We start from the raw sequence: 27532 nt of genomic DNA on the forward strand, positions 1-27532 counted from the left end.
ATAAATCGATAAATCCAAAATTCCAATACCAGTGATGACAATATTGATATTTAAATAAAAAAAATTATAAATCCAAATCCTTATCTTTATTATAGAAAACTCCGCTGAGTCTCCTTGGCTTGATGCAGGCACAGTCTCTTGTGACACCATCACTAATTCAATACTATAAAATAGCAAAGCACTGCACTACTAACTACAATAAAAAACAGGATCAGTTTAGAATAGGGGCATAACTTCATTAGTGTTCAAAATGTTAGTAAACAAATCTTAAAGAGTAGCACCAAATAGTAAATACATTCATATACATGTGCACAAAAAATTAGAGTAAAAGAAGTACAGGAACATAGGGAATAAGTCATCAAAGTACATGTAAAACCAGGACTGTGCAGAAGCAACACCTCATGACCTCTTATCCAACAGTTGGTGAGAGACTGAAGCTGAGTGAACATTTTGAGAGGACATCAAGACCCCCACATACATTCGCATACATTCACATACATCCACATACATTCAGCATACATTCGGTTCCCATCTCAGACCTACCTATTTCTGCCTCCAAGGCACGCACAGCTTGCCCCTGTGCTAAACTGGAACCAAAAACTACAATTATTGATTATCGCTAGTTTGGAAGCAAAAACATGGGTGATACAAATGAATCAATAATGCGGAAAAAATAATTATCATATAACCGATAACCCGATATCGTTATTGCGATAACACCCACCTATATGCAGCAGGAAGCTTAAGTCGCACTGACAGCTAGTGTGTGTACACCCAGATACTGATGCAGACATGTGTCTGGTTCCGTATCCAAACACAACATTGTCCAGATATTAGTGAGTCCGGTTATTGAATGTCCAGATATTGGAGGGATTATTGTAAAAGGCATGAAAGATTGAGAATAATGGTTAACTCTTACACTTATATAGTGGTTATTCTTATCCACTCACCCCTAGGGCTGGGTTCCAGGGACCACTCTTCAGCCTCCTCCTGAGCCTTGCCAGCCTGGTGGGAGGCAAGACGTGACAGGAGCCGCTTACGTCGCCGAAGACGCCTCACATAAGGCTCTACATGTTTTGGGGTAACTTGCGGAAGTGTTACATGGGGAGGAATGTCCCGTACCTCTACAAATCCCTCTCCCCATGTCTTTGTGAAGAAGTCCCGCTGTGTAGGGGAGGAAGGGTTAGCCAAGTTTTATCATAAGTGGGTATTTATAGAGATTGTAATATTGTAGAAGTTAGGAGCCTATGTCTCATGTGACTGATGATGATTGTATGGCTTTATTGTGAGCATGTTGCAAGTTTGTAAAAGGCTGTGAGATTGAGGAAATGAGAGCTAATGAAGGTTATAAAGCTAGGGTATGGAGGCATTAGATGACTGTGGTAAAAGGAGGAATGATGTCATAAATTTATTACATTAGGTGTATAATGTTATAGACATGGGTGGTGAAGAATTAGAGGCAGGAAAACTTCTTCCCAAGATTCCTTAGAAATTAAGATAGTTGTTTCCTTCAAAGAGCCTAAGGACTTAGTAAGGATGACGAAGCTCACTCTCCTGATTCCACATACCTTCATTCCTTTCCTGGGGTCATTGAGCACAGCAGCCACATTCTGTGTGGAGGAGAACACTCCCCATTTCTCCTCTGCCTGTCCCCCTGGCTGTGGCTTGGCAATAACCCCAGGGCTCCCTGCTAATATGAGGAGAATGTATGCTACATTAAATTACTACTAATATTCAGTTATGAAATGCTGCTATTTTTATCGCATGTATTTTTTAACAGTACTTGGTGTTTTATATATATATATATATATATATATATATATATATATATATATATATATATATATATATATATATATATATATATATATATATATATATATATATATATATATATATATATATATATATATATATATATATATATATATATATATATATATATATATATATATATATATATATATATATATATATATATATATATATATATATATATATATATATATATATATATATATAAGAGGGTCACTGGCCAAGGGAAACAAAACCAGAAAAAAAATCCCACTTACACGCCAGTCCCCCAAAAAATGTCAGGAGAATCATAAAAAATTGAAGGATAAGCATCTTGAAACCTCTCTCTTGAAAGAGTTCAAGTCACAGGAAGGAGAAAATATAGATGTAGGCAGGGAATTCCAGAATTTACCAGAGAAAGGGATGAATGACTGAGAATAATGGTTAACTCTTGTTGGACAGAATAGGGATGAGAGAAAGAAGAAAATCTTGTGACAAGATCTGGTGGTTATTAGGTATGTACAGTAGCTCACACATTCCCACACTCTGATAAAATGGACAGTATTACATGACATGGTGGAAACAGTTGATAGCCCTGCACACTAGGGATGGTTGCATATCAGCATCATGTCAAGCCATGCATACCAACCTTTCCAACATGACACATGATCAGGCAGCAGGTTTCATATTGTTCATTATGCCATAGTTTACACCACACTTTAAATATAGATTTGGGAGCTACTGTACAATAACATATCAAAACTTCATTATTAAATTAAAGATGTTTAAATGCAGAAGAGGTTTTAACTGATATGATGCTTAATTGGATCACTAACAATATGGTGAGAATTTATGGAAAACCATGAATTACTAATACCTTTACTATGCATGCTGAATGCATGGTGCTTCAGCACATGGTCCTCATAGTCCTGGTCACTCACGCCCTCCAAAGGCAGTGAGGAGCATACACCATTGTACCCATAGCGGCACACAAAGCTCCCACCCTCCTTGGCACAGTGGCACTCCCGGATGTGTCTAAAAGACGAGGCAATATTTTTGGATTTCATAATTATCATAATTTCAATCTTGCACAACATTCTAATATAAGAGAATACACAATGTTAACATGATTTTGTGTAATTCAAATCAGACACAGCTACAATGTGAAGGAAGACAGGGTTCTCAAGTTATAGTGTATTTCTGTTCCTACACCATAGAGTAAATTGAATTTCGGCATGTAAAAACCAGTGTCTAAGTAAGAAATGAGACTGACTAACACTTCCTTCATTGGTCTATTGCCGCATGATGACATATTCCTCCATTGCACTGATCAACTAGTTTTTTGTATTATTTTAATTTTTATCAAAATGTAATACATATTTTTTATTTGCTTTCTTTATCTAATTTAGAAAAAAAAAAAAAAATGGTGCTTGGTTTAGTATGTGTGTGTTGTAGTGTAAAAAGGAAGAGATGAATTCACTGAAGGGCATGCTGGTACCTCAGTGTAAGTGTAGCATTGATATTTTTTTTAAGTAAAAATAATCAACAAATGGGAGTGCACATAACTATGAAATTACTTGAGTTGAGACTGCCTTAAACTAAGACTCCTTGTGTATATATATATATATATATATATATATATATATATATATATATATATATATATATATATATATATATATATATATATATATATATATATATATATATATATATATATATATACAGTATAAGAAAAGACAAAGTGAATATGATAAATCCATCAACTATGTATTATTATATAATTAAAATACAAATAAAATCCATCTATCTCTCTGACTCCTCACTTCCTCCAGGAATATTCCCTGAGAAGGATGCCCATTGTAGAATAGCCTCCACCTTTCTATTCAGACACTGCATTCATACTTGTTCATATGCTTGGGATCTACTAATACTTCATTTCATCTTCCATGTGGCTTCCCTCTCCTATTGGGACCTTCAACTTCACACATTTTTCTTCCTAGATATTTCATTCTTCATCCTCTTAATAAAGCCATACCATTTCAGTGTGTTATTTTCACCTATTCCACCACTCCACAATTTACATCACTTGCACAGGCACTCATACTACATCTCTAAGCTCAATGGCCTGTTGGAAATAATCTCTCTCTCTCTCTCTCTCTCTCTCTCTCTCTCTCTCTCTCTCTCTCTCTCTCTCTCTCTCTCTCTCTCTCTCTCTCTCAAAAAAAAAAAAATAAATAAAAAAAAAAAAAATATATATATATATATATATATATATATATATATATATATATATATATATATATATATATATATATATATATATATATATATATATATATATATATATATATATATATATATATATATATATATCTCACTTGATGAAGTCATTTGGCAACTTGAAAGATTGTCCTGAGCAGTACAAACACTGTCGCCAGCCATGTGCATTCGCCAGTGATGGGGTCCCCACACTGCCCACTTCAGTCATTGTTATAACACATCATGCCACCAGCTGAAACATACCACAAAGGATATTAGTGAAATACTGAAGGACATACCCCACAATATGTTTTCACTGATCATAATTTAATAATAATTTAACTTTTAAAAAAATTCTAAGGAAATAACTGTTAATCCAACTAACCATAATTAGCAATTTTAACATTATACTGTTGCCTGGATATGCAACATACTAAGAGATGCTTTTTCATTTTACACCATAAAATAAATTTTCAGATTGTTATAAGCATACCATTTTCACTATACAGCAACCCTTTAGTAAATACAGACTTTTATGTATTGATTTAGTTTTCCATGAACTGGAAAACCATGATTTTATATGATCAAAAAATTTAGGGAACTTATGAAAATAAATACTGGCTCTGATATTGTTTGCTCACAAGGAATTACTACAAAGTACACATATTTGATATAGTATAAGGTAAAAAACAGATAAAAGATATGTTGGAAATCACAAACAGCATTTTGCTTATTCTGTGACATCAAGTTAATGGCTTGAAAATTTGTTCAAGACAATGCTTGGTCTAGGCTTGACATCAACTAATGGGAATAACTTCTACTTAACAAATAGATTCTCATTAGCAGAACCCAGTCAGTGTACACTAGTATGTGAACAATGTAACAAAGACACAACTAAAGCTGATTAACGACAGAACAGAAAAAAGTGCCTATCATGACAAAGTAAGCTTCCACACCAATCATTTGTTTTACATTACTATGTATAGTCAATTATCCTCTAATGCATATTTCCGTAATGCAATTTTCATCTAACATGGCCTACAAATGCAGAAGGCTTTGATAAACTACAATCATATTAATTGCCAGTATAATAATAATAATAATAATAATAATAATAATAATAATAATAATAATAATAATACTTTATTGCTCTTACAGAGAATTTATCTTGTGCTTGCCAAAGTATAAAAGAGAAATATAGAAGTATAAAAATTCTTAAAACTATCAGTTACATCTATTAAATTCTCAATCATAAACTATCAAAAATAGAACACATTAAAATATTAAAAACATTAAAAGTATTGCTGATGTCCCTGAGTGCTGCCTTCTTTTACAACTGTTGATTCCCATTCAATATCCTGATACTAGATGGAACATACGACTCCTTATACCAAGATGTTCGGCCCTGCACAGATCTCCATCTTCTGCCAGATGGTAACAATTCGTAACATGTGTGCAATGGGTGACTGGGGTCTTTTATTATGATATTGCTTCTCTGAATAACCGCTCGTTTATACAGTTCCAACAATGGTTTTGTATTTTTTACTTTTAATCGGCTACATTTCTTTATTATCTTGCTTAGTTTACCTTTAGATTCCACAGTACTATTTCCATACCAGCAACATATAGCAAATGAAAAAACTGATTGTAGTATACTACTGTAGAACAAATCCATTATCTTACTACCAACTTTTAACTTGCATAGTTTCCTAACAAAAAACATCCTTGAGTTTGCCTTCTTATATATTTTATCTATGTGAGAGGAAAAGTTGAGTTTATTGTCTATGATCGTTCCTAAGTATTTGTATTCTTCTACTACTTCAACAGTTTCATCATTGATTTCCAAAGGTTCATGTTGTACGGGAGTCTTACTAAAATCAATAATCATCTCCTTAGTTTTGTTAACATTTAATTCTAAAAATATAGAAGAACTATAAGAACTGCTCCATTTATTCCCATATAAAAATCTCTAATTAATAAAATTAAGGATGACCTAAAGTAATTTCATAAGTATATTCTGAATAAAAAAGTTGGTACTCCTATGAAATAATCTAATAGATCACTGGTTGAGGAGTGTGGTGTCATGGCAGAGAATTCTTTGTTGACAGTTTTGCTGTAGTATTAAAAGGCATCAGCCTTTCAGACATTCCATACCATAGCAGATTTTCAGACATTCCATAGTGTACTTGACACTTAACTAAAGTCCCACAAAGCTCAATGCCAGATTTAGTACAGGCCCTGACAGCCTTTGTCTCAGGCTATTTAAATTATGTTCCTCACTGGCATATCCTATTCATAAAATTCATACTAGAGTAAGATGGGGTGGGGTCAGGTTGTGGGTACACTTCTGTCACTTTTCCTAAAACTAGGCCAAGTAACTTCTGGAACACATCCAGAAGGCACTACAAATAATATGGACAAATAATAGATATAATTATCAAATAAACATTATAATATCCCACAAAAACTGAAGTCATTGTACATGGAGGAGACAGTAGACACCTGCCAAAATTATAATTACTCCCAGTGAAGTATGAAGCACTGGATAAAGGGATGCTGTAAACTTATTATTAAACTCAGTTGTAACCTCACTGAACAATTTCCTTTGTGTCTCACAACACAAGAGGACAGTCACAGCCTGCCCTCTAAAGACAACTCTCTTCTTTCACACAAAACCACATACGCCTAATTACACACATACCCTTCACTCAAAATTCAAAATCAATATGGTGACTCCTACACCAGCCTCAGAGTCCCCATCTGGTGAGGGGACCACAAATGTCTCCAGGTCGAACTGCTCTTCTGGTATCAACCCTAAGTGTCTTGACACCCCCCTCAACTTTTTCTTCATTAACTTTTGCAACATTTGCATTCTTAGATTTAATTTTCAATATGTAGAACACCACCTCTTCTCTACTAAACCACATCTTCTTTTCCTCAATGAAACACAGGTGTCTGAGGCAACTGACAGTACCCCTTTTTTTGTTCCCTCCTTTTTTTTTTTCTATGTAGGAGGGACACTGACCAAGGGCAACAAAATTCCAATAAAAAAAAGCTCATTATAAAAAAAAGCCCACTGTAAAAAAAGAAACCCAATAAAAAAGAAACCCACAATAAAAAAGCCCACTATAAAAATAAGCTCACTATAAAAAAAGCCCTACTTTCTCTATCCTCATTTTCAATCCTAAGCTGGATGTTGTGACAATTTGTGCTCTCATGACCATGCTCTTGAATCTTCTGAGTTTTCCACCATCTGGATACGACTATAGAGTTACTATCAAACAAAATTTATCTGTGCTGTATACCTTTCACCTAACTCCTCTAACTATTAGAAATTCTTAGACCTCTTAACTTCCAAAGTGGAGCACATTCTGACTCTACTCCCTTTTGCAGAGATCTTCATTTCTTGGAGATTTCAATGTTCAGCACCAGCTTTGGCTTTCCTCTTCCTTCACTGACCATCCTGGTGAACTAGCCTTTAACTTTGCTATCCTTTATGACCTAAAACAACTGGTACAACACCCTACTCGTATTCTTGACCATCTAGGAGATACACCAAACATTCTTGACCTTTTCCTAACCTCTCATCCCTCTGCTTATGCTGTTATCTTATCTTTTCCATTGGGCTCCTCTGATCTCATTCTCATATCTGTGTCATAAAAATGGTGACTGTTCTAATCCCTCAAACCATCCTATTGCTTTAATTTCCTATCTAAAGTTCAACAGGAAGATTTTAAAAATATATACACTTCACAAACTTCTATCTGATTGCCAGTATGGATTCCATCAAAGCTGCTCTACTGGTGATCTTCTGTCTTTCCTTACTGAGTCTTGGTCATCCTCTTTTAGAGATTTTGGTGATTTTGCTATTGCCTTAGACATATCAAAAGCTTTCGACAGAGTCTGGCACAAAGCTTTGATTTCCAAACTATCCTCCTATGGGTTCTATTCTTCTCTCTGTAACTTCATCTAATTTTTCCTTTCCAACCATTCTATTTTTGCTATAGTACAATCACAGTTTTCCTAAATCTATTAACAGTGGTGTTCCTCAGAGTTCTGTCCCGTCATCCACTTTCTTCCCATTATTCATCAATGATCTTCTAACCAAACTTCTTGTCCTATCCACTCCTATGCTGATGATACCACCCAACACTCTTCTTCATCTTTTTCATAGGCACCCAACCCTTCAGGAAGTAAACAGCTTTGAGGGGAGCCACAGAACCCCTGACTTCAGATCCCTCTAAAATTTCTGATTTGGGCAGAGCAAACTTAATATTATTCAGTGCCTCAAAAACTCAATTCCTTCACCTATCAACTCGCCACAGCCTTCCTGACAAATATCCCCTCTTCTTCAATGACACTCAACTATCCTTCTCTTCTACACTGTACATCCTTGGTCTGTTCTTTATTTATAATCTAGACTTGAAATTTCACATCTCATCTCTAGCTAGGACAGCTTCAATGAAGTTAAGTGTTCTGAGTTGTCTCCACCACTTTTTCTTACCCCCCCACTGCTAACTCCATAGAGGGGTTTTATCTGCCCATGTATGGAGTATGCTTCACATGTATGGGGGATTCCACTCATACCACTCTTTTAGACAGGGTGAAATCAAAAGCTTTTCATCTTATCAATTCCTCTCCTCTAACTGACTGTGTTTAGCCTCTTTCTCATCGCCACAATGTTGCATCTCTTACTATCTTCTACTGCTATTTTCATGCCAACTGCTCTTCTGATCTTGCTAACTGCATGCCTTCCATCCTTCCATGGCCTCACCATACAAGACTTTCTTCTTCCTCTAACCTCTATTCTGTCCATCTCTCTAATGTAAGAGTTAACCAGTATTCTCAATCATTCATTCTTTTATCTGGTAAACTCTGGAACTCCCTGCCTGCTTCTGTATTTCCACCTTCCTATGACTTGAACTCTTTCAAGAGGGAAGTTTCAAGACACTTACCCTGTAATTTTTAACTACCTCTTCTGATTGTTTAGGGTGCTCATACATAAAAAAAATCATATATATATATATATATATATATATATATATATATATATATATATATATATATATATATATATATATATATATATATATATATATATATATATATATATATATATATATATATATATATATATATATATATATATATAAAGAAATGTAGTATAAATATTGTGTTGCTAAGAAAATGTTTTCTCATTAACTACTATAAGTGTTTTAAGGTGGGCAACTATGTATAACTATATTTAGAATATCATCTTAAGAAATACAATTGGGAATTGTGTTATTTATTTCATGAAAAAATACATTAAAACTCACTGTGAAGGGCAATACTCATTCACCCAGCCTGACCAAGGCCTGGTAAGGTGACCTTATCCTGATATGCTGCTTTTATAAACTCACACAAGGTTTAAAGTGGGCAAGTTTGTTGTGTCTTATAATACTTATAGGGTAATTTGAAGGAAAATAAGTAGGAAATATATCATTTACATGACAAGAAATAAATAATAATGAAAATAAAATGTTGGACTCATCAGGAATGGTGAAGTGCATATAATTTCTCCTTATCCCCCACCACATCCCTGGGAGGCAACCCACCTGGTTTTGCTTTGGGAAAAGGAGGTGGCACTGTGCCCACACCCTGACCCTACCCTTGCCACCAAATTAGCCTGGTCTTACTATACTTGTATGAGTGGGTAATCTTCAGAAACTTTGGAGAGTTCAGAAGTAGGAGCCGTCTTTAAGAAATTAAATTGCAAACCAATAAATATAACTTCAGTCTTCTGCAAGACTATGGAGAGGATTGTGACAAAATATTTATAATTGTGGTGTCCCTTGCTGTAATGAGATATGCAACAAGACAAAAGATCAAGAAAACAGCATTTGAAAATCCTGCTTCCCATCCAACTGTGCCCATACTTACCTCACTCCAGCCCTGAGATGAAGTGAGGCAAGTGACCTTACTTGGCATCAAAAGCCCATTGGTTGGAAAGGAGTGATCCACCATAATCCTTCATGCTGATTGGTTATGGCACCTCTCTCAGGCACTTACTGTATTTGATGGCTCATAAGATGCACCTTTTCTCCAAAAAAAATCTCAGGAAATGAGCTTGTGTCCTATGAGGCCAAGGCTCAGCATTGAAGCAATGACTGGTGGTAAGTCTATGGCAACAGAGGCTCTAAAATCAAACCCCAGACATCTTTGCACATGTAAACAAAGTGATGATTGGTACTACACCACAAAACAACTCTTTCTTTCAAGTAACAATATATAATAAGTCATATTTACCAGTAATTCACAAAGAATGACACCAGTCAGGAAGAATTTGCCTAAGTGACCATGCACCACGCATTGCACGTACCAAAACAAACACGCGGTCAGTTATACATCGAACCCGGTGACACAGGCAAGCTTCACTGTGTTCTTTACAGTGTGATGCTGTTACTCCTTGAGGTAAGACACACTTTCATACAATTAAAATTGCACCTATGTCTTAACATTCTTATGAACAAACTTTATTACCCCTGTAGTCTCTCACATTCACTGCTGATGCCATATGCCAGGTACAAGTTTACATCTCACAACAGGATTGGTATGTAGGCTAATAGCAAATATTAAAGCTTTTAAATGCAAAATATTGGGATCTAATAACGATCTAAATGCATGTGAGTCTTCAAATGTCAGGTGAAATCCTTCACTTCATATTCAGAGCTTAAATCCACTCATTTATCTTTTTTTTTTTTTTTTTCATTTCAATATCTGCCAAAACTGGGTGCATCTTATGAGCCCACGCGTCTTGTGAGCCATCAAATATGGTACCTTTCTTTACCATGGAACATCTTAACATGCAGTCTTTGAGTGGAAAAGGAGTAATTTTTTTTTGTTAGATTCTAACTTTATGAACTTGTCCTTTGGACTTACAAAATATATCGGTTACCTAATAAGCGAGATTTTTTTTTTCTTTTATGTAGGAAGGACACTGCCCAAGGGCAACAAAATTCTAATAAAAAAAAAATACCCACTGAAATGCCAGTCCCATAAAAGGGTCAAAGCAGTAGTCAAAAATTGATGAATAGGTGTCTTGAAACCTCCCTCTTGAAGGAATTCAAGTCATAGGAAGGTGAAAATACAGAAGCAGGCAGGGAGTTCCAGAGTTTACCAGAGAAAGGGATGAATGAATAAGAATACTGGTTAACTCTTGCGTTAGAGAGGTGGACAGAATAGGGGTGAGAGAAAGAAGAAAGACTTGTGCAGCAAGGCCGCGGAAGGAGAAGAGGCATGCAGTTAGCAAGATCAGAAGAGCAGTTAGCATGAAAATAGCGGTAGAAGACAGCTAGATATGCAACATTGCGGTGGTGAGAGAGAGGCTGAAGACAGTCAGTTAGAGGAGAGGAGTTGATGTGATGAAAAGCTTTTGATTCCACACTCTCTAGAAGAGCAGTATGAGTGTGAGTATGAGTTGAGTGTCATTGAAGAAGAGGGGATAGTTGTATGGAAGGCTGTGTCGAGTTGATAGATGGAGGAATTGAGTTTTTGAGGCATTGAACAATACCAAGTTTGCTCTGCCCCAATCAGAAATTTTAGAAAGATCAGAAGTCAGGCGTTCTGTGGCTTCCCTGCGTGATATGTTTACCTCCTGAAGGGTTGGACGTCTATGAAAAGACATGGAAAAGTGCAGGGTGGTATCATCAGCGTAGGAGTGGATAGGACAAGAAGTTTGGTTTAGAAGATCATTAATGAATAATAAGAAGAGACTGGGTGACAGGACAGAACCCTGAGGAACACCACTGTTAATAGATTTAGGAGAAGAACAGTGACCGTCTACCACAGCAGCAATAGAACGGTCAGAAAGGAAACTTGAGATGAAGTTACAGAGAGAAGGATAGAAACCGTAGGAGGATAGTTTGGAAATCAAAGCTTTGTGGCAGACTCTATCAAAAGCTTTTGATATGTCCAAGGCAACAGCAAAAGTTTCACCAAAATCTCTAAAAGAGGATGACCAAGACTCAGTAAGGAAAGCCAGAAGATCACCAGTAGAGCGGCCTTAACGAAACCCATACTGGCGATCATATAGAAGGTTGTGAAGTGATAGATGTTTAAGAATCTTCCTGTTGAGGATAGATTCAAAAACTTTAGATAGGCAGGAAATTAAAGCAATAGGATGGTAGTTTGAGGGATTAGAACGGTCACCCTTTTTAGGAACAGGTTGAACGTAGGCAAACTTGCAGCAAGAAGGAAAGGTAGATGTTGACAGACAGAGCTGAAAGAGTTTGACTAGGCAAGGTGCAAGCACGGAAGCACAGTTTCGGAGAACAATAGGAGGGACCCCATCAGGTCCATAAGCCTTCCGAGGGTTTAGGCCAGTGAGGGCATGGAAAACATCATTGCGAAGAATTTTAATACATGGCATGAAGTAGTCAGAGGGTGGAGGAGAGGGAGGAACAAGCCCAGAATCGTCCAAGGTAGAGTTTTTAGCAAAGGTTTGAGCGAAGAGTTCAGCTTTAGAAATAGATGTGATAGCAGTGGTGCCATCTGGTTGAAATAGAGGAGGGAAAGAAGAAGCAAAGTTATTGCAGATATTTTTGGCTAGATGCCAGAAATTACGAAAGGAGTTAGATCTTGAAAGGTTTTGACATTTTCTGTTAATGAAGGAGCTTTTGGCTAGTCGGAGAACAGACTTGGCATGGTTCCGGGCAGAAATATAAAGTGCATGAGATTCTGGTGATGGAAGGCTTCAGCACCTTTTGTGGGCCACCTCTCTATCATGTATAGCACGAGAACAAGCTGTGTTAAACCAAGGTTTAGAAGGTTTAGGACAAGAAAAAGAGTGAGGAATGTATCCTCCATGCCAGATACTATCACCTCTGTTATGCGCTCAGCACACAAAGACGGGTCTCTGACACGGAAACAGTAGTCATTCCAAGGAAAATCAGCAAAATACCTCCTCAGGTCACCCCAATTAGCAGAGGCAAAACGCCAGAGGCACCTTTGCTTAGGGGGATCCTGAGGAGGGATTGGAGCGATAGGACAAGATAAAGATATGAGATTGTGATCGGAGGAGCCCAACGGGGAAGAAAGGGTGACAGCATAAGCAGAAGGATCAGAGGTCAGGAAAAGGTCAAGAATGTTGGGCGTATCTCCAAGACGGTCAGGAATACGAGTAGGGTGTTGCACCAATTGCTCTAGGTCATGGAGGATAGCAAAGTTGTAGGCTAGTTCATCAGGATGATCAGTGAAGGGAGAGGAAAGCCAAAGCTGGTGGTGAACATTGAAGTCTCCAAGAATGGAGATCTCTGCAAAAGGGAAGAGGGTCAGAATGTGCTTCACTTTGGAAGTTAGGTAGTCAAAGAATTTCTTTTAATCAGAGGAGTTAGGTGAGAGGTATACAGCACAGATAAATTTAGTATGAGAGTGACTCTGTAGTCGTAGCCAGACGGTGGAAAACTCGGAAGATTCAAGAGCATGGGCACAAGAGCAGGTTAAGTCATTGCGCACAAAGACGCAAAATCCAGCTTTAGATCGAAAATGAGGATAGAGAAAGTAGGAGTTGACTATTCAATGCATGTGACAGGTCAATTTCGACCTGGGTGCTGCTTGCCTCACTTTAGCAGTGGGTGTCACAATTATCTTGAAAAAAATAATGTACTCTTCATTTGACCAATATGGCTTTATACATAGCAGAAAAATGATCAATTGTTAATGACACATGGCTTTGTTATATCAGGATTAGATGATGGATGTGGTCTTATTCAACTTTTCTAAAGCTTCTGATGCAGCAAGTGAGTCACTCCATCCTGATTAAAAAATTCAGCAGCATTGGTATTCAAAGCTCTAAACAAAACTGGACCAATTCCTTTTTGCAAGACAGAACAAGGCATGTGACTGTTTCTGGTGCCAAAAGCAATTCTACAAAAATCAAGAGTGGTGTGCTTCAAAGTTCCATGTTGGATCCACTACTCATCTTGGTATGAGTAATCCATTTGCTATCTGCTATTGTGGACAACTGCAAAATCTTTGTGGATGACCAAATACTCATCTAAGATATTACCCTTCATCACCTCAAGCATTAGCCTTAAGTACTTTTTCATGTCAGTCACACAGACAGCATTTGCTCAGTTGCCAACTCATGGGGGGTACACCTCAAAAGGAACAAGTGCATTGTTCCAAGATTTCAGCATGGTGCTGTCATGGGACCACATTGGTACCTTACCTAACTATTACCTCCAGGGACACAAAATATCCCTGCTGGTATCTTGGTAGAGTCCTCGCTGAGGTTCCAACTCTATTAGGTCCATTGTCAGTAAGGCCTCTGGTATGTCTGCCAGTTTTTTTCAAATGCACTGTTTACAGACTGCAGGACTTCATACTTACATTGTATAAAACCCATATCAGACATATTTTACAATACGCTACTAATGCATGGAACACAGGTGTTCTGAGGGATCTCCACCTACTGGAATCAGTTCAGAGGTCTTGGACTCATCACACTGACAGGCTGAGTGAGTTATTTTATTACAAGTGCCTCAGGGCCATTGATGTGTACTCAGGTTTTTTGTTTTTATTTAGGGCTGACTTGCTAACATATTGTAAAGTTTTCACCATAACAGTTGTATCTGCCATGAGGAATTGTTTCTCATGAAACTCACTCTAGCAACTAGAGAGCATAAGTACAAGAATGTTCAAACTCACTGCTCTACTAAGGCCAGAACAATGCTCTTCTTGGTTAGGTGCATCAGTCCATGAAATCTGATCAATTTGATGATATGAATTCTATCTTTTCTTTTAAATCAGCACTACATTCCCATCAGTGTCCACTTCTTTATCAGTTTTTAGACTCCTATCAGACCCCTGCTTCCCCTTCACAAAATTAATCATTAACAACTAATAATTAACTTTTTACACATTTTTTTTCTTACTTTGCCATTGAACACTGACATGATGATATAGTATGCTTACTATAGTGTACATCAGTAAAAACTTTATATGGTGCCCTCCTATAGTTCACTCACAAATCTGCAATGAAATCAGAGGTGACACCTATACCCTAAGTTTACAAATAGTGTGTACAGTACAGTTCCTTTCACACACTGAGCCCTGGAACACTTCCCATGCCACTTAGGAAGTAGTTCATATATAGGTAAAATATGTTATTTTTTGTCCATAAAAAATCTCAGCTTGTTTGTTCTATTGAAACAATGAAATAAAAAGTATTTTATTATGAGGCACATTTTATTTGTAAGATATATAAAGGACACTATGAATGTATTATTCCATGCTGCCCTGTCAAAGAAGGTGTCATGGCGTCTTGTCATTCCAACCCCAGCCATCATCATGGATTTTTTTTTTTTTGTTAATGAATAAACAAAGGGTCTACTTAATGCCAGTTCCTATAGAGATTCCAAATATAAAAAAAACAAATAATGGAGAAGTTTTTTTTTAAGTAAGCAGAGCCACAGCCAAGGGGAACAAAACTGTAAAAAAAAAAAAAAAAAAAAAGGCCCAATGAGGTGCCAGTCTCCCAACAGAGTCAGAAGCAGTATATTTTGCCTATGAACTACTTCTTGAGGGGTATTTAAAAAATTAAAAGATATGTCTTGAAACCTCCCTCTTAAAAGAGTTCAAGTAATAGGAAGGTGGAAATAAAGAAATAGGCAGGGAGTTCTAGAGTTTACCAGAGAAAGGGATAAATGATTGAGAATACTGGTTAACTCTTGCATTAGAGCGGTGGACAGAATAGGGGTGAGAGAAAGAAGAAAGTCTTTTGCAGTGAGGCAACAGGAGGAGGGGAGGCATGCAGTTAGCAAGTCAAAGACTAGTTGGCATGAAAATAGTGGTAGAAGATAGCAAGAGATGCATCATTGCAGCAATGAGAAAGAGGCTGAAGACAGTTGGGGAAATGTGACTCATATTTGTCAAAGCAGCACAAAACTCAATATACTAACTCAGAATGGTAAAAATTTAGAACTAGGCACGACACTCAGGATGGTATTGTATATATTTGTTATCATCTCCAAATGTAGTAATGCAAATGTGCTTATTTTTATGTTTTTAAAAAAAATTGTGGAATTTTTCTATATTATTTTCTGGTTCCCTGGAACCAATCACTTTTTTCCCATGGGTTCTTCAGGCACCATAACACACATTTGCCACAACAATCGCTTCATTAGAATAAATCATGTTTGTTGTCACATACCCCTCTTTGCCTATGTCTCACACTTATTAAGCACATTTAAAATTCACTTTAACATAATAAGAAACAATTATTATATATATATATATATATATATATATATATATATATATATATATATATATATATATATATATATATATATATATATATATATATATATATATATATATATATATATATATATATATATATATATATATTATACTTAAATAAAAAAAAATACAATACACTGTAAGATGAAAGGGGACTAAGGCCACGAATGTTGCAGAAGTTAATGAAGAAAAAGTTGAGGGGTGCTAAGACACTTAGGGTGGATACCAGAAGAACAGTCTGACCTGGGGACATTTTTTATCCCTTCCCAGATGGGGACTCTGAGGCTGGTGTAGGAGTCACCATATTTAATTTTGAATTTTGAGTGAAGGTGCATGGAGTTTTGCATAAAGGAAGAAAGTCATCTTTAGAGAGCAAGTTGTGACTGCCCCTTGTGTTATGAGACACAAAGGGAATTGTTCACCAAGGTAACAGCTGGGGTTAATGATAAATACACAGCACTCCCTGATCCAATGATTGAGACCTCACTGGGAATAATTATTATTTCTGCAGGTGTCTACTGTCTCCTTCACATGTGATCTACGTTTGTTGCTATGCCTTTGAAAATGGCAGATTTCATCTTCACATCCTTGAAGTTTGGCACTATTTACTCTCTTGGTGAATGTTAATGTATCTTATTTCTTAATATAGGATGATTTTGAATGCCAGTCTGTCAAGGAATAGCATGTAACTCCCACCCCCTACCCTGACTTGTTGGGTTAGGTTAGGTTATGTTAGGTTAGGTAATGTTAGTTTAGGTAAGATAATGCTAGGTTAGATTACTGTCCATGGGGTCCATGAAGTTCCCTTGGTTAGGTTAGGTTAAGTAATGTTAGATTAGGTTAGTGTCATGGCTGTGGAGTCTAAGTTGTGGTGTCAGAGCTGAAATTGGAAGGAATTTGGTGCTGCTGGAGTCAGTCAGTAAAAATGTCCCAACTCCGACTCCAACTCCAACTTCAACGTGAATTTCAGAGACTACATAAATTGCAGAAATCCCACTTTTTAAGCATACCACACACTTTATTTCCACCTGGTTAGGTTAGATTAGTTTAGTTAGGTTAAGTAAGTTTAGTTAGATTCAGTTAATTTGGTTAGGTTAGGTTAGTGGTCAGGTTAGGTTAATTTAATAGGTTAGATTAGTTTGGTTAGGTTAGATTAGGTTCATTTGGATAGGTTATGTTAGTTCAGTTAGGTTAGTTTAGTTAGGTTAGATTAGTCTGTTGAGGTTAGGGTTGGGTTAGTTTGGTTAGGTTAGTTTAGTTGTTAGTTTAGTTAGGTTAGATTAGTTTGGTTAGGTTAGTTAAGATTAGTTTGGTTAGGTCAGATTCATTAGGCTGGTTAGGTGGTGGTGCATGACAGATGGCTGGCAGCCACAGGCAAGTGCCAGCCAGTCCTCTTGGGGGAACATTGTGCTTAAGTGTTATTGTTGTGGTATTTATCTGTGAAAACCAAACTTTTTTTTTTTTTTGGTAGATTTTGGTCTATTTTGGGTAAAATTGCAGTTTAACACAATACATGCTATCTCATTTTTCTCTTCCTCTGTCCCCCAAAACTTGGGGACCTTGTGAGAAAGTGGGGTTTTTGGGTGGGGAAAGCCAAAATGAAGCATATTTGACATTCCTGAAAAGTTAAGGATGAAAAACAAGCAATTTTGAAAACGAGAAATTTCTAGGCTATTCTAACCTAGCCGGGGGTGGAGCTTCCCCACTCCCTGAACCCCTGCCCTTTAAAGTTACTAACCAAACATTACCTAACCTAACCTAAACTAGCTAGGGGTTTTGCCTTCCCTGGACCCCCCTTAACCCATACAGTGTTTAATATATATATATATATATATATATATATATATATATATATATATATATATATATATATATATATATATATATATATATATATATATATATATATATATATATATATATATATATATATATATATATATATATATATATATATATATATATATATATATATATATATATATATATATATATATATATATATATATATATATATATATATATATATATATATATATATATATATATATATATATATTTACTTCTTAGGGAAGTGTTTAGTATATATACAGTGGAACCTCAGTTCTAGAACTTAATTCGTTCCTGAATGGTGTTTGAAATCCAAAATGTTTGAAAACCAAAATTATTTTCCCCATAGGAATCAATGTAAAATGGATTAATCTGTTTCCAGACACCATTCTACCCTGTCTTAGCAGCTTATAACAGATATACCCACAGCCAAGATGGTTGCTTCACAACATCTCCAGCTCACAAATTATTTATCCAGAAAGGATGTATTGAATGAACTCAATGACACATCTCATCAGAAGATTGTTTAGACCATGCAGGTATTCTCTTTGTCACCTTACAGAAGCCTTACAGAAGGACACACAAAGGAGCAACCCACTTACTGCCAAAATGAAGGTGATCATAACACTTAGATATCTTGCTGGTGGGAAAAGATACTGAAAAAATGCAGTTGTGCAGTAGTGATGGCGTTGGGAATCATCAAGAGAGCGATAGGTGGCTCAGGATAACTCCTGAGTGCTGAAAACTGTTTGTTTACATTGAGACTTTTCAATGAGATCACATTTATCTTATTTCAAAGATTGAATTACTGTCCAACATTCTGTGTCTCTCCTCCAAATATATGAAAATTAAGTAAATATTTATAGAAACTATAAATTAGTAATAAACAGCAGTTTTTGCTATGTCTTTTAATATTTGAATTCAAGTGACTTTATTCTAGAGTTAGCTGAAGCAATGTGTTCAAAATTTTGCTTGAAAGCCAATTTGTTTGAAAAGGGAGGCTTTCGATAACTGAAGTTCTAGTGTATATGTGATTTCATTTTTGAGCCATATTATGGCCTTCAATTTTTATTGTACCCACAAGACTTGTCACTAACAGTAACAAAAAATATTTTAACAAGTCAGGACAGTGTTTTATATGCAGTGAACCCCCCAGTTTATTGCAGTTCAGTCATCACCAGTTCACTTTTTCGCATTTTTTATTGAAACCTAATTATTGTTACAATGCGGGAAATCCTACTTTATTGTTAAATCGAGGCATAAATTGAGTAAATACCCAGACGAGGGTTTAGGTGCACCTGTATATTTGGCAGCACTGCCTGCTGATAAGGTGGTGGCCAGGTGAAAGCAACAGCACAGTTTACACCAACCAGTCACCATCAACAGTCAGCTGTTAGCAGGTGGAGTAGGCACCAGCTGGTGTAGGTTGGTTGGCCATGCAAACAGTAATTTTTGTTGCCATTCTCACATTGTTTATGGGTTGGTGTACTTGAATTGGTGGTGGTTTGGCATGTTTATGTGAGTGTTGTACATTGCTGTTACTGTTGGTGGTAGTTGGGTTGGATGATCGTGCAGAAGCAAGTATTGTCACCAGTCAAAGTTGTGTATGGCTTGTTATTCTTGTGGTAGTGGTTTGGTGTGTTATGTAGGTGTCATACAAACATTCTGGTTATCATTGGGTCGGTGGTGATAGTCAATGTGTTATGCACACAGTGTGTGTTCCTAATTCGCCAAGTTGCCGGTTAATCACCATTACTGCTACAAAACTAACATTTTTCATATACACCATACATCACATATACATATGCACATATACACCATATATCACCATACATCAGGGTTGGCATTAAAAAAAAAAAAAAAAAAAAAAAAAAAAAAAAAAAAAAATAATAATAATAATAATAATAATAATAAAATAAAAACCCACCCCCACCAAAAAAATAAAAATAAATAAATAAAAATAAATAAAAATAAAAGATGTTTTTTTTTTTATATTTAAAATGTCAAAATTTAGTTTTATATCATATTGATAAATAAGGTCTATATATATACATACACATAAAAAATGTAAAAACAGTAATTTCCTGTACATTACAAGTTAAAGCAGACTTTGTCCAACTGGACCAACCTGTATTGGCATGACCTAAACAAATGTCTGATCTTCATTAATAGAAAATGTCAAAATCTTTCAAGATCTAACTCTCCTCATGACTTCTGGCACCTACCCAAAAATATCTCCAATAACTTTTGCTTCTTCATCTTTCCCTCCTTATTTTAACCTGATGGCACCACTGCCATCTCATCTATTTCTAAAGCTGAACTCTTCACTCAAACCTTTGCTAAAAACTTTACCTTGGATGATTTAGGGCTTGTTTCTTCCTCTCCCCCACCCTCTGACTACTTCATTACCCATTAAATTCCTTCACAGTGATGCTTTCCATGCTCTCACTGGCCTAAATCCTTGGAAGGCTTATGGACCTGATGGGACCCCCCCCCCCCTATTGTTCTCTGAAACTGTGCCTCCGTGCCTGAACTTTGCCTTGTCAAACTCTTTCAACTCTGTCTGTCAACATCTACCTTTCCTTCTTGTTGAAAGTTTGCCTACATTCAGGCTGTTCATAAAAAAGGGTGACCATTCTAATCCTTCAAACTACCGTCCTATTGCTTTAATTCCTTGCCTCTCTAAAGTTTTGAATTTATCCTCAACAGGAAGATTCTGAAACATCTATCACTTCACAACCATTTATCTGATCACCATCACATTTTTTTTCTCATTTAAAGGAGAAGATAAAAAAATATACAAAAAAAAATGCAACTTGACATGATCCCTATCTCTGACAAAGCACAACATTGTGAGGGATAAGGATTCTAACATAACCTAATATTACCTAACCTAAACTAGCTGGGAGGGTTTTGCCCCTTCGCCTGGACGCTCCTCATGGATACTAATCTAGCCTAATATTACACCAGCACACCACAATAACAAAAATTATTTGGAAGTACTCATAAAATTAAGATGTACAGATCCCTGGGTTTCCCACTTTTTTTTTTTTTATGTAGGAAGGATACTGGCCAAGGGCAACAAAAATCTTATAAAAAAAAAAAATGCCCACTGAAATCCCAGTCCCATAAAAGGGTCAAAGCAGTGGTCAAAAATTGGTGGATAAGTGTCTTGAAACCTCCCTCTTGAAGGAATTCAAGTCGTAGGAAGGTGGAAATACAGAAGCAGGCAGGGAGTTCCAGAGTTTACCAGAGAAAGGGATGAATGATTGAGAATACTGGTTAACTCTTGCGTTAGAGAGGTGGACAGAATAGGGGTGAGAGAAAGAAGAAAGTCTTGTGCAGCGGGGCCGCGGAAGGAGGGGAGGCATGCAGTTAGCAAGATCAGAAGAGCAGTTAGCATGAAAATAGCGGTAGAAGACAGCTAGATATGCAACATTGCGGCAGTAAGAGAGAGGCTGAAGACAGTCAGTTAGAGGAGAGGAGTTGATGAGACGAAAAGCTTTTGATTCCACCCTGTCTAGAAGAGCAGTATGAGTGGAACCCCCCCAGACATGTGAAGTATACTCCATACATGGACGGATAAGGCCCTTGTACAGAGTTAGCAGCTGGGGGGGTGAGAAAAACTGGCAGAGACGTCTCAAAACACCTAACTTCATATAAGCTGTTTTAGCTAGAGATGAGATGTGAAGTTTCCAGTTCAGATTATAAGTAAAGGACAGACCGAGGATGTTCAGTGTAGAAGAGGGGGACAGTTGAGTGTCATTGAAGAAGAGGGGATAGTTGTATGGAAGGTTGTGTCGAGTTGATAGATGGAGGAATTGAGTTTTTGAGGCATTGAACAATACCAAGTTTGCTCTGCCCCAATCAGAAATTTTAGAAAGATCAGAAGTCAGGCGTTCTGTGGCTTCCCTGCGTGATATGTTTACCTCCCGAAGGGTTGGATGTCTAAGAAAAGACGTGGAAAAGTGCAGGGTGGTATCATCAGCGTAGGAGTGGATAGGACAAGAAGTTTGGTTTAGAAGATCATTAATGAATAATAAGAAGAGAGTGGCTGACAGGACAGAACCCTGAGGAACACCACTGTTAATAGATTTAGGAGAAGAACAGTGACCGTCTACCATAGCAGCAATAGAACGGTCAGAAAGGAAACTTGAGATGAAGTTACAGAGAGAAGGATAGAAACCGTAGGAGGGTAGTTTGGAAATCAAAGCTTTGTGCCAGACTCTATCAAAAGCTTTTGATATGTCCAAGGCAACAGCAAAAGTTTCACCAAAATCTCTAAAAGAGGATGACCAAGACTCAGTAAGGAAAGCCAGAAGATCACCAGTAGAGCGGCCTTGACGGAACCCATACTGGCGATCAGATAGAAGGTTTTGAAGTGATAGATGTTTAAGAATCTTCCTGTTGAGGATAGATTCAAAAACTTTAGATAAGCAGGAAATTAAAGCAATAGGTCGGTAGTTTAAGGGATTAGAGCGGTCACCCTTTTTAGGAACAGGTTGAATGTAGGCAAACTTGCAGCAAGAAGGAAAGGTAGATGTTGACAGACAGAGCTGAAAGAGTTTGACTAGGCAAGGTGCAAGCACGGAGGCACAGTTTCGGAGAACAATAGGAGGGACCCCATCAGGTCCATAAGCCTTCTGAGGGTTTAGGCCAGCAAGGGCATGGAAAACATCATTGCAAAGAATTTTAATACGTGGCATGAAGTAGTCAGAGGGTGGAGGAGAGGGAGGAACAAGCCCAGAATCGTCCAAGGTAGAGTTTTTAGCAAAGGTTTGAGCAAAGAGTTCAGCTTTAGAAATAGACGTGATAGCAGTGGTGCCATCTGGTTGAAGTAGAGGAGGGAAAGAAGAAGAAGCAAAGTTATTGCAGATATTTTTGGCTAGATGCCAGAAATCACGAGGGGAGTTAGATCTTGAAAGGTTTTGACATTTTCTGTTAATGAAGGAGTTTTTGCCTAGTTGGAGAACAGACTTGGCATGGTTCCGGGCAGAAATATAAAGTGCATGAGATTCTGGTGATGGAAGGCTTAAGTAGCTTTTGTGGGCCACCTCTCTATCATGTATAGCACGAGAACAAGCTGTGTTAAACCAAGGTTTAGAAGGTTTAGGATGAGAAAAAGAGTGAGGAATGTACGCCTCCATGCCAGACACTATCACCTCTGTTATGCACTCAGCACACAAAGACGGGTCTCTGACACGGAAACAGTAGTCATTCCAAGGAAAATCAGCAAAATACCTCCTCAGGTCCCCCCAACTAGCAGAGGCAAAATGCCAGAGGCACCTTCGCGTAGGGTGATCCTGAGGAGGGATTGGAGTGATAGGACAAGATAAAGATATGAGATTGTGATCGGAGGAGCCCAACGGAGAAGAAAGGGTGACAGCATAAGCAGAAGGATTAGAGGTCAGGAAAAGGTCAAGAATGTTGGGCGTATCTCCAAGACTGTCAGGAATACGAGTAGGGTGTTGCACCAATTGCTCTAGGTCATGGAGGATAGCAAAGTTGTAGGCTAGTTCACCAGGATGGTCAGTGAAGGGAGAGGAAAGCCAAAGCTGGTGGTGAATATTGAAGTCTCCAAGAATGGAGATCTCTGCAAAAGGGAAGAGGATCAGAATGTGCTCCACTTTGGAAGTTAAATAGTCAAAGAATTTCTTATAGTCAGAGGAGTTAGGAGAGAGGTATACAGCACAGATAAATTTAGTATGAGAGTGACTCTGTAGTCGTAGCCAGATGGTGGAAAACTCGGAAGATTCAAGAGCGTGGGCACGAGAGCAGGTTAAGTCATTGCGCACATAAACACAGCATCCAGCTTTGGATCGAAAATGAGGATAGAGAAAGTAGGAGGGAACAGAAAAGGGGCTACTGTCAGTTGCCTCAGACACCTGAGTTTCAGGGAGGAAAAGAAGATGAGGTTTAGAAGAGGAGAGGTGGTGTTCTACAGATTGAAAATTAGATCTTAGACTGCGAATGTTGCAGAAGTTAATGAAGAAAAAGTCGAGGGGGGTGTCAAGACACTTAGGGTCGTCGACAGAAAGGCAGTCCGACCTAGGGACATTTATGGTCCCCTCCCCAGATGGGGACTCCGAGGCTGGTGTAGGAGTCGCCATGATGATTTTAAAATTTTTGGGTGAAGGGTGTGTGTGTTATTAGGTGCTTGTAGTTTTGTGAGGAGGAAGAGAGTTGTCTTTAGAGGGCAGGCTGTGACTGCCCCCTTGTGTTGTGAGACACAAAGGGAAACGTTCAGTGAGGTCACAGCTGGGTTTAATGATAAGTTCACAGCACCCCCTGAACAGTTCTTTAGACCTCAATGGGAGTAATTATCGTTTCGGCAGGTGTCTACTGCCTCCTCGTCTTCCTGTATCGCAGGAAAAGTTGAATAGACCCAAATCGCAATCTGTGCACCTGTTTGATGCCATGATGAAAGTAGAACTGACATGGTAGCTTCCCTGCTGCATTTCATGCCCTTGCAAAGGACTGCACGCAGACTAATTCCAAACTACACAGGCCATTTGAATTAGCGGCACCATGTGCATTGCAAATGTGTCACGCATAAAGCTTTGTTTGATTACATATTAATATGACAATCAATTTGCATCCAGTGTAACAAAAATATCAGTCAATAATACAATGGTGCCACAGGACTAATTACTGTGGCAAAGTAATGCAGGCACAGTATCCACATACCAATATACTAACACACAAACAGTAATGATTGAGCCAGCACAGGGTTGAGAGGAAGGACAAAAGTGAGGATATCGATATAAATTTTGAAAATTTCTTTGCAAATTGTTTATTTGTTCCACATGGTGTAACCATTAGAAGTGCTCCAAATGATGTGGTCTACAACTTGAACATGATAGTAAGGGTTAATCTGGAAAAAAATCTGTGTAACATACAAGGGCAAAACTCACGTCATGTAGAAGGCTCAGTGACCTTGCCGTAAACGTAAAAAAAAAAAAAAAAATGGGGATCACATGTCTAGTATAGCTCAGTGTGTGGCAAAATTCAACATCTTCTAAGTCCAGTGAGCTCTGCACCAGTCAAGTGTAAACATTTAAATGATTTTTATTGTTTATAGATGGGAATTGTGGGAATCAGCATATTAGGATTTCACGGTATCTATAGAGATAATCCCTCCAATCATGCACTGCCATTCATGAGACCACCACACAGTAGGTTGTTATACTTTTCATTTGTTTTAGAGACATGTCAGGCATTCTGATAGAAGATCACTGTCATTTGTTAATCTGTCTAACCAGTGGAGGGAGGTGAAGCAAAAAGTGCCAGTGTTCTGCTGGAAAAAAGTCACTATGTGAGATATTTAGCAACAGCAATGTTTAAGATGCAATATACAGGTGTAAAGAAGAGATCCCACATATTCATTAAAGAAACTGCCAAACTCTACCCAATTCCATTTGGAGAAGGAGGCAATAGGCACCTGCTGAAACAATAATTACTCCCAGTGAGGTCTAAAGCACTGGAACAGGGGGTGCTGTGAATTTATAATCAAAAACAGCTGTGACCTCACTGAACATTTCCCTTTGTGTCTCACAACACAAGGGAGCAGTCACAGCCTGCCCTCTAGAGACAACTCTCTTCCTCCACACAAAACTACAAGCACCTAATAACACACACACACCCTTCACTCAAAAATTCAAAATTATCATGGCGACTCCTGCACCAGCCTCGGAGTCCCCATCTGGGGAGGGGACTACAAATATCCCCAGGTCAGAATGCTCTTCTGATAATGACCCTGAATGTCTTGAAATCCCCCCCCTCAACTTTTCTTCATTAAATTCTGCAACATTCGCATTCTAAGGTCTGATTTTCAATCAGTAGAACACCACCTCTCCTCTTCTAAACCTCATCTTCTTTTCCTCATTGAAACTCAGGTGACTGAGGCAACAGACAGTAGCCCCTTTTCTGTTCCCTGCTACTTTCTCTATCCTCATTTTCAATCCAAAGCTGGATGTTGCATTTATGTGCACAACAACTTAACTTAACCTGCTCTCATGCCCATGCTTTTGAATCTTCCAAGTTTTCCACCATCTGGCTATGACTACATAGTCACTCTCAAACTAAATTTATCTGTGCTGTATACCTCTCACCTAACTCCTCTGACTATAAGAAATTCTTTGACTACTTAACTTCTAAAGTGGAGCACATTCTGACTCTCTTCCCTTTTGAAAAGATTTCCATTCTTAGAGACTTCAATGTTCACCACCAGCTTTGGCTTTCCTCTCCCTTCACTGACCATTCTGGTGAACTAGCCTTCAACTTTGCTCTCCTCCATGACCTAGAGCAATTGGTGCAACACCTTACTTGTATTCCTGACTGTCTTGGAGATACGCCCAACATTCTTGATCTTTTCCTGATCTCTAATCCTTCTGCTTATGCTGTCACCCTCTCTTCCCCGTTGGGCTCCTCTGATCACAATTTCATATCTGCATCTTGTCCTATCACTCCAATCCCTCCTCAGGATTCCCCTAAGCGAAGGTGCCTCTGGCATTTTGCCTCTGCTAGTTGGGGGGACCTGAGGAGCTATTTTGCTGATTTTCCTTGGAATGACTACTGCTTCTGTGTCAGAGACCCATCTTTGTGTGCTGAGCACATAACAGAGATGATAGTGTCTGGCATGAAGGCATACATTCCTTACTCTTTTTTTTGACCTAAACCTTCCAAACCTTGGTTTAACACAGCTTGTTCTCATGCTATACATGATAGAGAGGTGGCCCACAAAAGATACTTAAGCCTTCCATCACCAGAATCTCATGCACTTTATATTTCTACCCAGAACCATGCCAAGTCTGTTCTCCAACTACCCAAAAGCTCCTTCATTAACAGAAAGTGTCAAAATCTTTCAAGATCAAACTCTCCTCATGACTTCTGGCATCTAGCCAAAAAATATCTCCAATAACTTTGCTTCTTCTTTCCCTCATTTATTTCAACCAGATGGCACCACTGCTATCACACCTATCTCTAAAGCTGAACTCTTTGCTCAAACCTTTCCTAAAAACTCTACCTTGGACAATTCAGGGCTTCTTCCTCCCTCTCCTCCACCCTCTGACTACTTCATGCTATCTATTAAAATTCTTCACAATGATGTTTTCCATCCCCTTGCTGGATAAAACCCTCAGAAGGCTTATGGACCTGATGGGGTCCCTCCTATTGTTCTCCAAAACTGTGCCTCCGTGGTTACACCTTGCCTAGTCAAACTCTTTCAACTCTTTCAACTCTGTCAACATCTACCTTTCCTTCTTGTTGAAAGTTTGCCTACATTCAGCCTGTTCCTTTTTTTTTTTTTTTTATGTAGGAGGGACACTGGCCAAGGGCAACAAAATACAATAAAAAAATGGCC

The 27532-nt window shown here is 37.8% G+C and overlaps 1 protein-coding gene across 4 annotated transcripts in view; it reads right to left on the minus strand.

Annotated features, from left to right (window-relative positions):
- LOC135093042 (vacuolar protein sorting-associated protein 54-like) overlaps positions 1-27532 on the minus strand; it is a 351426-nt gene that overhangs the window by 314872 nt on the left and 9022 nt on the right. For 3 of the 4 annotated variants that reach the window (XR_010263179.1, XM_063991915.1, XM_063991929.1), the window contains exons 2-5: positions 4176-4309; positions 2672-2829; positions 1569-1690; positions 951-1164 (exon numbers count right to left, since the gene is read on the minus strand). Coding sequence is in view for 3 of the 4 variants with exons in the window: in XM_063991915.1 (XP_063847985.1) it covers positions 951-1164; positions 1569-1690; positions 2672-2829; positions 4176-4285 (604 nt within the window). In the remaining variant the exon portion in view is untranslated. The remainder of the gene's footprint in view (positions 1-950; positions 1165-1568; positions 1691-2671; positions 2830-4175; positions 4310-27532) is intronic. The other variant, XM_063991923.1, reaches the window with a different exon arrangement.

This window comes from Scylla paramamosain, chromosome 3 (assembly GCF_035594125.1).
Source record: "Scylla paramamosain isolate STU-SP2022 chromosome 3, ASM3559412v1, whole genome shotgun sequence".
In the NCBI taxonomy this organism is placed as follows: Eukaryota; Metazoa; Arthropoda; class Malacostraca; order Decapoda; family Portunidae; genus Scylla; species Scylla paramamosain.